Raw genomic sequence first — 15,859 nt, 5'->3', positions numbered from 1 at the left:
GCAATTGTTGACCCATCAATATTTATATTTTCAACCTATAAGTTGGACACATTGCCAGTGAAGAGGAGGCGTAAGAAAGTGTTCATCTTTCAAGCAGAGGCAGCATGATAAAACTATGGTCCACATCATCTTAAGTTTAAAAGATGAACAATTTTTGAATGTAGCTGATTTAAAGACTGCAAATGAAGTCTGGCTGAAGTTAAGAAGTGTGCATGTGAGTGTGTCAGCATGCAATATTGTGCAATTATCAAAAAAAAAGGTTATACAGAGTTCATCTGCAAACCAGAAGAATCTGTGGAGCAGCATTTGGAGCCGAGGTGGCGCAGTGGTTAGGGTGCAGTACTGCAGGCCACTTCAGCTGAGTGCTATCTGCAGTTCGGCAGTTCTAATCTCACCGGCTCAAGGTTGACTCCAGCCTTCCATCCTTCCGAGGGGGGTGAAATGAGGACCCAGACTGTGGGGGCGATATGCTGACTCTGTAAACTGCTTAGAGAGGGCTGAAAGCTATTGCTATTGTACAATGCAAACTTATTTGTGGAGTTAGGACAATGTGGCATGGAGATTCCTGAATCTCAAAAAGTGCTGTTGATGTTAAACAGTCTGGATGAAATGTGGGGCAAACCAGAGCTGGAATTGTATTTGGGGGCCTTAAAGGCTTGCTTGATTTCTGAAGAGCAGAAACACCATTTTAAAAAAGCCACAAGGAGAAATTCCTGAGGTGGGGGCCCAAGGACCAGAGAGAGAAAGCAGCAGAAAGTTCTAGAGGCTGGTTGTCTGCAGAGGCCAAAGCAGCAAGATAAAAACTATTTCCAAGGAAGAGAATCAGTGATGGACAAGTTGCTGTAACAAAAGTCGGCTATTGCAATAGCAGAGACAAATGGTTAATAGACAGTGATGCAAGTCAAACATCTGTTAATATTTCTAAATCCTTTTACAGGATGGATCCAGTTGCTGGAGATTCAGTAGCCTTGGCAAATGGCCAGAAGGCTAAAGTCATCGGAAGAGGCAGTGTGCAAATTCCATATCCGGAAAAGAATTTTAATGATATATTATGTGCGCCTGAAATGGAGCATAATTTGCTGAGTGTCTCTAGTTTAGACTTATCCATGACATGCCTATACCCTTCATAAGCGTGTGAGAATTAATTTTCCTAGAAATAAAACAGTGATGGCTGTTCAATCAACAGTCTACAAGCTGATCTTCACTGATAACTTCTTCCCCATTCTGAGACATGAACATGCACAACATAATAGATATTAAAACTGCAGGAAGTAGAATATGCACTATAAGGTGCTAGCAATAGCAATAGCAATAGCAGTTCGACTTATATACCGCTTCATGGGGCATTCAGCCCTCTCTAAGCGGTTTACAGAGTCAGCATATCGCCCCCAACAACAATCCGGGTCCTCATTTCACCCACCTGGGAAGGATGGAAGGCTGAGTCAACCTTGAGCCGGTGAGATTTGAACAGCTGAACTGCAGATAACAGTCAGCTGAAGTGGCCTGCAGTACTGCACCCTAACCACTGCGCCACCTCGGCGAGAGAGCTAGCAACCGACCCTCAGAGTGAAAATGACTGCAAAGAATATAAATCCTTCCATTCCCACCATTAATTAGAATCGAAGAAGCTTCTTGGATGAGAAGCAAAGGGTTTTCAAGGGAAAGTCCAGTTGCCCTTTGGGAAAGCCCCTTTGGGACAACCGTGACCCAAAGGATGATTCAGAGTCTTCATAGATACTTTCTCAAGCTGCTTTCTGGGCCAGGTCTCAGGTGCCTCTTATCTGACTGCTTCCTTGGCTCTTCCTCCATGGCCGTTCCTCAGTCTCTGCAAGTGGTGGGAGGGAGAAACACTGTTTACAATAAGGGAAAAAGATGATATTGTTGACTCAATTCAAAGTGATTTCAATAGATAATTTACATATTATTATCTTCAGACAGAGTAGTTGGAATTGGAAGCAAAGAATACTTCTTATACAAACCTGTAAAAAGTGAGGTAAGAAGAGAGAGATCAATCTTGTATAATTCTGATAAGGAAGCAACATCTTTTTTAGTTTCTCCGTCCTTCTATTCCCTGGAAGTTGATACTATTTTAACAGATATTTATAGATGTAAAACCCAACCCAAGTTCTGCAGAATCTGTGGGGGAAACCGGAACTAAGGCAAACAGTCTCCCTGTTATTATTGGCTAATGATTAACTGTATTTGGCTGAAGTTTCTAAAACTCCAGAGTTATTTAAGAAATGTTTCTGCAACATGTGATTCCTACATTTATTGACATCATCAATGCAAAATAGATATATCAGATATCAAATGTAATTTTTAATCAAATCTCTGCACTGCTCAACTCGCTTGATTGATTCTGGAAGGTTACACTAAAAATAGTGTTAAGACCTTGAAGAATGAGGAAACCACCAAGAATATTTCATAAACTGTCCTGTATAATAATTTTGCTGTTAGCTGTTGCTACTGAAGATTTCGGGAAGACTCAGAACTTATCAACCCTGGAATTCAAGTGGTGATTTTCTTCTGAAGAGTTGGAAGCACTGCCTGAAAAGCTGCACTTGATTTGTTTGTTCATAAAATTCTTGTGAAACCCTCTCTTACCTGTCAAGATCATATTCTTATTCCAGTCCTACTTCCCTCCTCCCGGTTCCCTTGACAATAAACAGAGAAACGCACAATGAGGAAGGGAGAGGAATCGGTGAGGGAAATCAGCGGAGAAAGCCAAACCGCTAAACGGATGTTGGGTGGTTCAGACGTTGCCTGAAGAGCTATGAAGAACCGGCTGATCCTGGTTGCTCTTTTTCTTCTCTGCCCTTGTTGCTCTTCTCCAAATGGTAAGCTAAGAAGATCAATCAAAGGGTTGCTAAGGGAAACAGTTTCTGATGCATTCATTCAAGGAACAGATACTTTTAAGCAAGAAGGGAGACTTCCATTTTTCATTTGAGGCTCTCTGGAAATTTGTAATGCCAGATTCTTTAAGAATATCATGGATTTACAATTCCAATTCTCTTCTCAAATACAAGATTTTTCAGCAACTGATTCTGAATAGCAAAATACTTTGCATCAAGTATTGTCAATTCACATCCCTTTTGAGGACTTGAGTTAATAAAAATGATTCCCATGTCTAACAAAGCTATTTTAAACTGAAGTAAAAGTCCACTGTTTGATTTCATTGAAGTATTGCATTTAATAGTTCATTTTACTTATAAACAAAAATATCCTCAAAAGTAGAACAGGTAGAAAAATGGAATATTTATTGAGTATAGTTCTACCGTAATTTAACCAAGAACATGCTGTCAGCACTGGAGCATCTAAACTTTCCCCCAATTCTTTCTCTCTTCCCTCCAACGAGGTGATTTTATGAGAGCCTCAGGATGCCACGATAGCCCATAATACCTGCAAAAAGAACAGTGATCACATAGGAACCAGGTCTGCAGTGTCTGTAGCCTTCGGTGCCAAGAAAATGGTCTTCCTAAGTTTGAAATTTAAGCTTATGCTTTTCACTTAAAAACCACCAGTATTTATTTAAATAGAACAATATTTGCAAAGCAGTTAGCATAAAATATCATAAAATCAATGGGCTATCTCAAAAATGTCATAAACTGTAAAGCATGCAGGACTTTTTCACACAGCTGTACAAACCTGAGATAAATATTGATATAATAAATATAAAATAGGCATGACAGATATCAAATGTAATTTATTTATCATCAAGTTTCTAACTTTATCTTTTTATCTGAGTCACTCTAGGTGATTAACAATAAAAAATAAAGTATTAAGCCATGGAAGAATGAGACAAAGATTTCCATGGCCAAGAATTTTTCACAAAAAGTCATGTGTAATAATTTTGTTGTTAGCTGCTTCTACTGAAGACCTTGGGAAAGTTCAGAATTGATCAACACTGGAATGAAAGTAGGACTATTGTTTGATTTGTTTGATGTTATCACTGCAACACAAAGTTCACAAAGTTCTCATGAAGTCCTCATTTAGCAATCAAGATCATATTCTTATTCCCGTAATTCTTCACAGGTTTCATAACAAAAAGCAGAGCAACAAGCAGAAGGGAGGAAGGGATGTTAATAGCTCAGAGAAATCGGAGGAAATAGCCAAACTGCTGATCTGAATTTTAGTGGTTGGGATTTCTGGAAGAGCCATGAAGGGCTGGCTGCTCCTCGTGGCTGCTTTCCTTCTCTGGCCAGGCTGCTCTTCTCAAGACGGTAAGTGAAGACAAAGAGAAATCAAGGGGGGAACAGTTCCTTTTGCATTCATTAAAGTGGCAAACACTTTCATTTTCCTCTTGCGGTTTTCTGGAAATTTGCAATGCCAGATTCTTTAATAGTATCATAGATTTATGATTCCAATCCTCTTTTCAAAAATAATGTTTTCCAGCAAGTGGTTTGTTGCAAATACTTTGTATCAGTATTAAAACTTCACACCCATTTGGAGGGTCTTTGTTTCAGTTAATAGGCAACTTGCTATGATAGTAACCAAGAGATTACCCTGTCTAAGGTGAGGCTCCGTAAGTCAGAAATCTAATATGTGTACTATCAGAATGATTCATTCAGGACCATCCATGGTCAGCCATGGTAAGTAACAGCAAGGGGAAAATCCCACAGAATCAAAGAGGTTGCTTTGGGGGGCAAATTCAACAGCCCTTCAGCCTCCCTCTCTCTCCCCATCCACAGTTGCTTAGATTAGGCCTTAGCAAGGGAAGGTCTCATATTACAGGCAGTCCTTGAGTTATAACCCAATGGAGCCATCCCATCACAACTGTAACTTGCTAGATCCTAAAGTGGATCAGATTTTATGAAGATTTTCTGTGGTGGCCATTAACAAATTGTCCCAGTCATTAAGCAAATATGTGTTGTTTGTTGAGTGCACCTGCGGTTCACTGTTGCCGTGGTTCAGCTGTAAACTGGAAGTAAATGCTGGTTTTCAGCAAAACTGTAAAATTATTATGTGTATGTGCAAATAGCCACATGCAACCCAATGGCTCAGCACTGAAGTGCATTCCTGTGAGGGGAGGGGCAGGGAATGCTGGAACTTTGAATCTGGATCATAAGGACTCTCCAAATAAGTACCTTGGAATTCAAAACAAAGCTAAATTGAGGATTACCTGTAGTTAGGATTAAGTGCCCAGCAGGCATTCCTTTCCTAATATGTTCTGATAGTATGTAAAGTGGAAAATATCTAACCTGGGTTAGAGCAGGAAGTTTGTTATCTCACAGTTCCTGAGAGCAAATAGGAAATGTGAGCTTCTGTCTGCAAATAAGATATTTCATGAAAATACAATTTCAGCATGTGAAGAACCAGAGGACGTTGATTTTGGGGAAATTGTAAGCACTGAGAGAGCCAAGTATCTGGAAAACGATCAAGTGCAGTACAAATGCAATCTTGGATATGTCTTGGAAGGACCTGAATGGATTCAGTGTCAAGGACAAAAATGGACACCTCGTCCACCAAAATGCTTGGGTGAGCCATCCTGCTTCCTTTGCGAATTGTAAACTGGCTGGTTTTCTTAGGGGTGGAATAGAGGAGAAACCAATGGACAATTATCTCCCTTGAGAATATCTACCTTCTTCTCTGTTTTTTTTTTAGCCCCCTGCAGTATCACAAGACAACAGCTGGCAACAAAAAACTTGTTTGTGTTTGGGAGTCAAAGAAAAGCTCGGCTTGTTCAGAGCAATCAGAGCCTACAATTTCTGTGTGATGAAGGATATGTGCTTGCGGTTCCATCAGTCAGAAAGTGCGTTGACGGTTACATAGAGTTGCCATTGTGTATCTCTGGTAAGTATGCTGCCAATATCATGGATTTCCCCCCTAAGATTAATAATTAAAACCTGATTAAAGTAATGAAGATAAGATAATAAATATGAACATTTGCTTCTAAAGTTACATTATTCTAAAAGTGATTAAATCTTGACTGAAATCACTTACATCTTGGCTTAGACTCTTATTATTTTTAATCTAAAACAGAGCAAAGAAAAACTCCTGAAACACATCCGATTGGAGAAGGGTTTTTTCCAAATATACAAATTATCTACAAAGGTTCAATCCAAAATCTTGCGCTTTAGCTAAGAATTATTTATTTTTATTTATTTAGTTTGTCAAACATGTAAAGATAACAGATATAAATAAACATAAATATGAAGAGAGAAAATGGGTATAAATAAACGGGGACAACAGGAGAGGGATGGTAGGCACGCTGGTGCACTTCATCACGCCTCTTACAGGCCTCTTAGGAATGGGGCGGGGTCAACAGTAGAGAGTCCTGGGTTAAAATTATGGGGGTTGGGGGACGTAACAAAGGGGTCGGGTAGAGCATTCTAGGTGTTGACCATTCTGTTGCTGAAGTTCTTCTTTCTGCAGTCGAGATTGGAGCGGTTTACCTAGAGTTTGTACCTATTGTTTGCTATTGTATTATTGTGGCTGCAGCTGAAGTAGTCATCGCCATTGACATTATGCTTCTTTGTAGTTGAAATTATACAGAATGTTGGTGGGCATTGGAATTTGTTCTGATAAAAGAGTCCTATATTTTGCGTGATGAATTTGTCATATATTAATATTAAGGTGACTAGGATTATGATTTTATTTATTTAATAATTCCATAGGTTCCAGAGGGATATTTTGTTATCCTTTGTTTGAAGACATTTTATTTTTAGATTTTTATGTAATTATACAAAAAAAAAGTCCAGAAGAATTTAATAGTTTTCGTAATTGTCATATATTTATTGTTGAAAGTCTTGTGCATTTCTTTGATAGAAATATTTCTTCTAAATTTTTTAAATAAAAGTATCAGAAGGGATGCAATTTTTGTACTCACAGAATAAGAGAGAATTTTGTAAATGTACTTATATTTGCTGCAAAGGAAATTGGAAGCATTAATTTTTTTCACAATTCCTTCCTTTCTTTCCCTGCTATTTATTAGTTTGTGTAGTTTTTATGGGTTGAAAAAACTTTAATAAGAATTGTAAAAAGAAAGGGATGAAACTTATATGCAAGAATTTAACTTGCAGTTATTTGATGGTTTAAAACAGCCTATAAATAGAAAAAATACTATGCTATGTACAAAAAAGTTATGGATAATTTTATGATGCTCAAGTTAAAATTTAAATACAGAGCTCCCAGTGAAAGCAGGTAAATTGCTAGTATATTGTTTAAAACAATATTGTTCAGTGGTTTGAATCGCTAGCGCCGCATAACAGAGTGAGCTCCCGTTACTTGTCCCACCTTTGGCGTTTAGTCATGCCGGCCACATGACCAGGGAGATATCTTTGGACAAGCCGAAACTCATCATATCAAAAGCAGAGGATTAGACCAAGGAGATGAAACTTAAGACTAGAATTGGTGGCCAGTTAGAACCACAAGGAGGAAATAAAGTCACAATTAGGATAACTTAACTCATACACTTGAAACCTATTGCCCAACAAGCCCAGAGATCTCAATCGCACAACCTCAAAACAGCATGAAAGTCTGTCCATTCGCCAGAAGAGGTTGTCACCTCTCCCAAAACCTATTGCTGAAGTCGTTTGTGAGACCAATAAAGATAACCTTCGTTATGGGCTTCTTCCCTTCGTTTCAGCTGCCTGGGGACTTGAACCGATTCTTCCTACAATGTGAATGCTTTTGAATTACATTCTAAAATGAACAGATATTATTGTAGGAACTTCATAGCCAAGAAAGATTGGAAAATTACTACTACGTTAAATATCAGGAACTAGATTCAAGGCATCCATAGCTTATCAATTTTTGATATTTTTTCTGGCAGAATACATGATAGAATTTGTCAGAGATTTTATGATAAGAATAGCTATTTGCAATTTGAAATTATTACATATATAGAATGCATTTAGATGATTTAGGTCAATTTAACATATTCATTCTTAGAGAAGAAATTGTGTTACTTTTTCTCCTACCTTGTGCTTTCATATTGAATAGGAGGAGGAAAAAACTGCAGCGGTCCACCCAGGATTGAGAACGGAGAATTATTACTTTATCTGCGAAGCAATACAGATCTGGCTCTTCAGTGGAATTCAGGTGCCAAAGCCATTATGCCATGGAAGGGCCAGAAGAGATCTTTTGTGACAATGGGGCCTGGACAAAAGTGCCTATTTGCCTTGGTAAGCAGAAAAGAAAGTCTTTGCCTAATTTCCATGAGCATTTCTAATAATTGGAATCCATTTATTGCTTTCTTTCTCTTGCAGAAACACTATTCAATTGCTCTTCCTTGCAGCAGCCCTCCGTTATATACAATTTCAGTTCTATACGAAGTAGCTGGTAGATGAAAGTTAAATTGTACGACTAGAATTTTGCAGTAAGATGATACAATCATTTGCATGCTGACACCCTTCTCTAAGAAATCTGTTCTTCCCCCCTCAGATCCCTGTGTCCCAGGAGTGACTGAACTGGAAAGCCAAAAGATACAGAAGTTAAAAATGGAACAGAAGTTAAAAATGGAACAGATGTGCCTGAAATATTTGTTCAGCGGGGTCTTTCTATGAGCTGACCTGTAGACAGGATATGTCCTTGCAGAAAATTCTTCCAATCAGCTTTTGTAATGCATTGTGATGGGACTCACCCAGATTCCTAAATGCAAAGGTGACTTCTAAAGTTAATTTTATATCCCTGCTAGCACCAGTCCAGAGCAAAGTACTTCATGTGCCTGATGGTCCGGATATTTATATGCCTCCTGAAGGGTTCCTGGTTGGACTGCGCTGCTTTGGCCAAGGGCTCAATGGAATCTCCTGGCCTGTGGTTGAGTAGGACACCCTGACGGCTGCGGAGCTGGAGAGAGAGGGATGCCATGGAAGACACACCCATTGCAGGGGTGGGGGCTGCCGGTTTACTACTGGTTCACAACCCGTGACTAATGTGAGTGGTGCTGTCGCTGCTTGTTTGCTTGTGTGCGAGCCACACGCGTGCAGACGGGCACGACGTGTCCTGCTCCCGCATTTAATGTAAATTGTTTTTCATGCATGCGCAGAACAATGTACAGTGAATTGTACACACACAGTCACTAAAAACCAAAAGGCGATGGCAGGAAATCGATTCGGAGGTGTGGCAGGCCTGGGTCTCTGCCGGTCCGCAACCCAGACCTGAAGTCCACTATCGGTTTGCCAAACTGGGCCAAACCAGCAGCCATCGACCTCTGACCCATTGGCCATTTCATGGCTAGTTAGTGCAAAAACCGCCCACTGCATCTTCAGGATTTTCCACAAAGACTGCTATTTCATCAAGGTCGGGTAAGATATCTGTAGAGCATATTTTTATATCCTTGAAAGATACAGCAGTTGTTTTGACTGACAATAAACTCCAAAGTTGAGCTACTATTGTTACTCTTTTTAAAGAATTTATAAACTCTCACCAAACCAAATCTAAATTTCAATACCAATGGAAACTCCAACTCAGTTATGAACAGACTAGAGGAACATCTTTAGTTCCTGGTGAAAAAAACGCTTCTAATTTTGGGACTAGCAGATTAGGGATGTCTAAAGAGGGACCCAAGGGTGCTTTTTCAGGTGGCAACTGGACTTGGGTTTTTTTTCTTTTTGAAGATGTTTCCCTTCTCATCCAAGAAGCTTCTTCAGCTCTGTGCAATTTTCCTCTGGAGATCCCTTCCTACTCCCACACCCCTCAAAGGTGTTCATCAGCTGAAGAATGTATTTCCATTCTAATTCTTTCAGAAACACTAATCTGGAGAGTCTTAGTAAATGTCGTCTTGCCATGCAGGTTAGAAACCATGGTTATTTGGAAATCTCAATGTCATTCGTGTCTTATACTTGAGCTATAATCAATTTTAAAGTAGTGTCCAGCACCTTGGGTCCAGCACCTCAGGGGTCCATTGGTAGCCAGTGCAGCCTGCAGCAGCAGTAACATGGCAGAACTAATACGGTGGTATACAGGGAATAGAGATATTGAGTTGTAGACCAACTGATGTTTTGATGAGCAATTCCCAGGGCAAGTCCTTGAAGACGTTGATTTTTTAACTGCATGTTAAGAAGTTGACATCAACTTTCAGCAATGGCATAGATTGATTTTCTCCAGGAAATCTGTCCCAATGTATCCTTCAGATATTCCAGCAATGCATCCACTGCCACAGTAATCTCTGTTGTTGTGTGCTTATCCTCCACCTCAAAATTATCTCCATGGATATATGACTGCTCATAATTCTGAGCAGAAATTAGAACAGAAACGGGAAGAAGAACAAGGTCTGGAGGGCTCCATCAAAGCCTTTGACAGCCTGACCTCCTTCCCCTCTCTGCAACCCCAGGCAAGAGTGGAACCTCTACAATGTGGAGCTCTTAGTTTTACAACCTTGCAGGTGGTCGAAAACGCCACTGGGATCGATTAAGGGACTGAATGTAGCTATCAAATTGTAGCTTTATGTTTCAATTCAAAACCAAAGTGCAGCGGATTATTAATTATAGCACTGGTTGAATTTATTTAGGATGTTCCAAATAAATAGTAGCCAAGAGTTACTAAAAGTGTTTTTAATCAAGATGGCTAATTTCAAAGTACATTTTAGATAACTAATTGGCAATATTAAATTACTTTATGGCCAACAGCAGGGATGAGTGGTCTCGTGGTCCTATGTATATTTTAAAACTGATAATGGTATTTTTTTTTAATGTGCTAACAATCTGATATGAGTGCAAGCTATTCTTCTTTTAATATATGACTTATTTTCTCTAGAAATTACATGCAATTCTCCAAGAATATCCGACGGTTCTTTCCGACCTCAAAGAACTGTATACCATGATGGGGATCTAATTCGAATTCGGTGCGACAGTGGATTTACTTTTGAACCAGTCAATGGAGATCAAGTGGTTGAATGCACAAAAAATGGATGGTCACCTTCACCAAATGTCTCAGTAAGTAGAACTTGTATGTGTTACTCTGATTGTAAAAGGGCCCCACTGTTTAACTCTGCAGAAACCTACTTTTAAACATTATTTAAGTAACTTTCAATTGTTTTGACTACGGTAGGGGACTCCAACCCTGGTCCAGGGCACACTAACACGCCTGGCCTGTTTGAACTGGGCCATGTGGGTGGCTGGCCAGTGCGCACTGTGTAGTGCAGTTCCACTTGCATGAACAATGGGATGTCTTGCGTGCATGCAGCTTGACTTTCATGAGTGGTGGGCCAGCACGCATGCACAGCTCAATTTGTTGAGTAATGGCTAGTTCCCTCTCCCCCCTCTGCCAGGCCACCAAGCCATAAGGTTGGACTAAGGGCTATATCTCACCCAGGACATTGTAGCAGATTTGCACACATCTAAAGTGGTATTGCAGCATGATACAGGAGACATGACAGGAGGATGTGCTACCAGAACAGAAAAAAGAAAGACAACCCTAAATCTGCCTAATCAGGTATTTCCCTGGAATTTCCTGACTCCGTCTGTCTGAAGAGTTTCAGTGTTTGTATGCAGTTTGCCCGAGCAGCCTCTTCGCCCATTTATCTTGGCTTTAAATTCTTTTTTTCAAAAAGGGCATGAATAGCCTTTGCGGTTGTAGAGTGCTCTAGGGCCTTGTCGGATGGGGGAGGAGAGAATGAGCAAAAAATGGCCCATTTCTCACGCATTCCTGCCTCCCCAGCCCCAAGGAGCACCCTGAAAGCCTCCTAAAGCCTCTGCATGGTCATTTGGTGAAGGGACGGGGTTTCGGGAGGCAAACCCAGGTTTTCCTAAGTATTGGGAGGAATAATTAGGCATATGTTGGATAAATTATTTGTTTTTACTCTACATTCTAACCTGAGAGAAGCCCCACGGAACGAATTGACAGTCTGGTTTCATTGTGTGGGAGAAGTTTAAATCCTGACCATTAGCTTGGCCATCAGTCTATACATCCAGTCCCTCCTGGTAGGCTAAGGCCTCCTGTCAGGTGAGATGTGGTTGGTCTGGCAGTTGTAAATAACTTGGGAAAGGGATGGTCCTTCCTCCACTTAATGAGCCAGCAGTGTAGTCTTCCTCAAGAAGCCACTACTAGCTGGACAAATTGTCTACTATTGTCCCCACCTGCCTTCCTGGGAAAGGATATAAGAACAAACAGTTGCTTCAGAGAAATGTGGAGGAAGTTCTGGACTTTCCCAGTTGGATTTTAGAGCTGAATGCAGAATTAAAATGGAATTGATCATACCTGGGTGAATGGATGCATCCATCCTTTTCTCGCCTTTGTCTTCAGTGGCCTTTAATCAGGGTAACCTTCCGGGCTGGCTTCCGGGATTGGATTGGGTAGCCCTGTCGCACGAGTTTCCTCCTTTCTCTGGGACAGTTTTAGTCAGCATTCATGGAAGGAGACGTCCGGCTGTGCAGGGAGCCTCAGTGCTCAGCCCCCTCCCCACTTCTCTTTAATGTTAACAGGAAGAGATTGGTTGAGGCTGAAGGCATTTCGTGTGATTGTGAAATAGTAGATTTATCATTGTTCATCCCAGCGAGTATGAAAACGGTCACTTTTTCAACTCCTTCGTACCTGAATCCTATACGATGAAAAATGAGATTAAAATTACAAAGATATCTTTATTCTGTAATCTTTTAGAAAACGGCATATTTTTTAATTCAAGTGAATAAAGAGGCTGTTAATGAAAAAAACCCTTTTGTTTGTATTTTATGGTAGAAATAACATGTGGGGCAGACCATATTGAAAATGGAAACGTATTATTTCAAAGCTCATTAAGGAAGGTGAGAGATACGATTCTCCTGTATGAAGATACCATATGTTGACAGAAAGAGGCCTCATGTACTGAGAATGGATGGAGTACATTGCTTCAATGTAAAGGTCTGTATATGCTTCTAATGGTCACGGTTGGTTTTGAAATCTTATACACCTTTATTCCTCTTGCTATGCAATGCCCGGAATTGCAGCTCCAATCAATCTGATCTGATGAAAACCTTGTGGTAAATAGTATGTTTTTATTTGATTTCATTTTTATCAGACATACAGAGAACAAGAATAACAATCGTTGTCTTAGAAGACTCATCCCTTCCTTTTTTTAACAAGTGAAAGAAAATTTTGCCTCCATTTTCTTCTAGCTCTATGGGAGTATTACAACCATACTGAACTGATTTCCTAAACTAGCTATAGTTAGTTTTAAAGGGATAATTCAAAAGGAGCTACGAAGTCTATAATTTCAACGTTTAATAATCCTTGAATTAGTTAGAAACTCAGGGTTCATGGTTCCTGGAACGTGTGGATCCAAAGGCATATTATACTTCCTTTAATCTTAATTGATCAGACTTAGAAATGTCTTTCTTCAAAGAGGACCTTATTTTTCTGACGATCATCTGAGGCAAACATTTACCTCTGTCTGCAATCTTTCATATAGTAATATGGCTCAGCAAGAAATGTGGGGCCAAAGAGGCATGAAGTTCCATGTATCTTTTCCTTGGACAGAGGAACATAATTCATCAAGCTCATTTCTGTCTAACCACAAAGTGTAGAAAAAGGAATGGTTTCTTTTAGGGAAATTTGGGATGATAGTCCCGCAAGGGAGCAACTCAATCTATTTCAGGATATGTGCAAAGGGCAGAATTGATCCAGAAATCAGGTGACCTATCTTTGTTTCCAGAGAGAAATCACCTTATGACTTCAGTATTGGTGGTGCTTACATTTGGGTCCTAATTAGCTCTCTTCCCTTCCCTGAGAATTGTGAAATCACATTAAGTCAAGCAGCAAAGTAAGAACAGAGCAGCGGCTTTAGGGCAGGGTTCTCCAATGGGGTCAGGATTAATCCCCAGGGTCAAGGGTTGATAAATGGCTGTTTAAATAACTGGATGATAAATGATGAAAAGTAATTTGCAGTCAACTAATCTTTCTTCACCTCCTCATTGGCATCCTTCAGTCTCGAAGACTGTGGCATCATGCTCTGGAAAGAGCTCCTAAAAGCAGCATCTGGTGTGGCTAAAAGGGCCAATTCGAGAGTGGCAATCCCTTCCACACTGAGGGCATTCCGTCCCCTGCCCAGCCCCCCAATTTCACTGGTTCCAGGACTGACCTCTTTGCCTCGGCCAGCCAAACAAGCGTCTCTCTTCGAATTGGAGAAGGCCATGCTGCGTCTTGAGCCTCCAAGCTAACGATCGAGGACAAGGTTTCCCAGCTGTTAATGTCCCATTCAAGCCTTTAAACCCCTCCTTCAGATATCCTTGTGTCGCAGCTGTGGTCTTCACCTATGGGAAAGATAAATGTTCCTGTTCAATGGTGTTAAAGATTGACCACCTATTTTTATTCGTATTCCTCCATAGAAATTCAGTGTTTCCCTCCAGTAGTGGCAAATGGCCGCTTTGAACCTAGACGAACTCAACATATGTACAATGATAAAATTGAGATAATATGTGATGAAGGGTTTGTCCCTAGAGGCCCAAAGCTTTCCAAATGCATTGCAAGAGGATGGGATCCTCCTCCTGCCTGTATACGTAAGTAACTTTGTCTATGGAATTTCTCTCTAGAGCAGAATTGCTTCGTTGTTTATGAATAATGTTCTTATAGTTACGATAGTTGAGGTGGGATAATTATGGTGGTAGGAGAATAGTTTACTATAGCTATCAGTACGGTAACTTAAAGGGAGAGGCTGCAGCAGATCCACTGTGAATGTTCGGATTGGATGGGCAGGTTGAGTGACCAGAAGAGGGGAGTGGCGAGCGGGTGGGTGTGGGCAGGGCCAATCAGGGGTGATTTTTACAGGTTCGGCGAACTGATTCAAATTGTCCCTACCAGTTCGCCCAAGCCGATCCAATCCAGTCGAATTTCACCCCTGGTTGAGGAACAACTTTGACTAAATGAAGAATGGAAGGGATGTTACTGAAATGGCAGAACAGATGGCCCGAAGACCAAAAACGTTTGAACAGAAGTGGCTGGAGAAATGAAATGAAGAGTTTTAAAGAAGGAAAGGAAAAGACAGTAAAAGTTAAAACTGTCTCAATCTAGAAAAACACAGATCTCCTGTCCTGACGTGTTTACAGATACTTGAGAAACACAATAAATACTCTCCAGTCTCTATAAAGGTTGTCAAAAGCCACAAACTATTTAAACACACCTACAGCGTACTCTGAGTGGTTTCCCAAATGACTGGAAACTTTTGGTGGGAAAAAAAATAAAACTCCAGAGGAAAGATCAATCTCTGGACAAACCAGAAATTGTAAAATTCTCTCTGTTGAAAATCTCCTCAAAGATACTAGGGAGGTTTTACATTCTTATCAGAGATCATAAGATACTTATTGGAATTTTATCTTGCGAGGCTGCCTGAGGTATTCATAAAGCTGAACTTAAACGTTGTGTTCCCCTAACTTCTACGGTGACTTTGAAACAATTCAGCATTATCCAGAAAATTGACCTCTAAATTCAAATACATTCCTGGGTGGACATTCTACCTCTTTCAATATAAATCTGAATCAAATCAGCTCCTGTTTGAAGGTTCCTGGAGTTTTCTTGAGAAGCTGCTGGGAAGATGGAAGTTCCACTTTTTCTCTTAAAACACCTAACTCTTTCCCTTGGCCACTATTTTACCAATCCAACGATATTCTTGTATTTGAAGTGCATATGTTTCAGGGCACATGTTTAAGCTTATAACTGGAAAGAGAAAAAAGGAAGAAAAGGCTTAGGGAAAAAGCTGCACAAATTTTCTTGATATCAAAAATGTTTTTATTTTACTGGAAAAAGTCATCTCTTAAAATATTAGCTGAGGAAAGCATTTTCTTTTAGGACAAAGCAATCTAAGTTAGTCCTCAGCTTGTTATTGATGGAAACCTTGTTAAAAGTCCCTTGGTAATGAATATTATCAGAATTCTTGATCATTTAGTATTATGGGATTCAGCAGATCAATCAAAAGGTTGCTGTATGAATGAAGTGTTTGATTATATCAAAA

The 15,859-nt window shown here is 40.1% G+C and overlaps 2 protein-coding genes across 2 annotated transcripts in view; both read left to right on the top strand.

Annotated features, from left to right (window-relative positions):
* The first annotated feature begins 3,961 nt into the window (after positions 1-3,961).
* On the top strand, positions 3,962-8,403 carry LOC116508887 (complement factor H-related protein 1-like). The gene is made up of 5 exons (XM_032217687.1): positions 3,962-4,220; positions 5,302-5,475; positions 5,602-5,790; positions 7,942-8,123; positions 8,383-8,403. Exons 1-5 carry the CDS (start codon positions 4,157-4,159, stop codon positions 8,401-8,403), a joined length of 630 nt encoding a protein of 209 aa, XP_032073578.1. The 5' UTR covers positions 3,962-4,156.
* Positions 8,404-12,702: 4,299 nt separating this feature from the next.
* LOC116508886 (complement factor H-like) overlaps positions 12,703-15,859 on the top strand; it is a 35,663-nt gene continuing 32,506 nt past the window's right edge. Inside the window, exons 1-2 of the mRNA XM_032217686.1 lie at positions 12,703-12,777; positions 14,241-14,411. Coding sequence (XP_032073577.1) covers positions 14,303-14,411 — 109 coding nt within the window. The 5' untranslated portion in view covers positions 12,703-12,777; positions 14,241-14,302. The remainder of the gene's footprint in view (positions 12,778-14,240; positions 14,412-15,859) is intronic.

Source organism: Thamnophis elegans, chromosome 5 (genome assembly GCF_009769535.1).
Source record: "Thamnophis elegans isolate rThaEle1 chromosome 5, rThaEle1.pri, whole genome shotgun sequence".
Taxonomy (NCBI): Eukaryota; Metazoa; Chordata; class Lepidosauria; order Squamata; family Colubridae; genus Thamnophis; species Thamnophis elegans.
The sequence above is the reverse complement of the archived record's forward strand: the minus strand, read 5'-3'. Positions and strand labels throughout refer to the sequence as shown.

Excerpts from the sequence above, each read along its gene's own strand:
- LOC116508887 (XM_032217687.1), top strand. The coding sequence starts at position 4,157 with ATGAAGGGCTGGCTGCTCCTCGTGGCTGCTTTCCTTCTCTGGCCAGGC. Across the intron at positions 4,221-5,301 it reads AGGCTGCTCTTCTCAAGACG|CATGTGAAGAACCAGAGGAC; the intron begins GTAAGTGAAGAC and ends ATACAATTTCAG. Across the intron at positions 5,791-7,941 it reads GTTGCCATTGTGTATCTCTG|GAGGAGGAAAAAACTGCAGC; the intron begins GTAAGTATGCTG and ends CATATTGAATAG.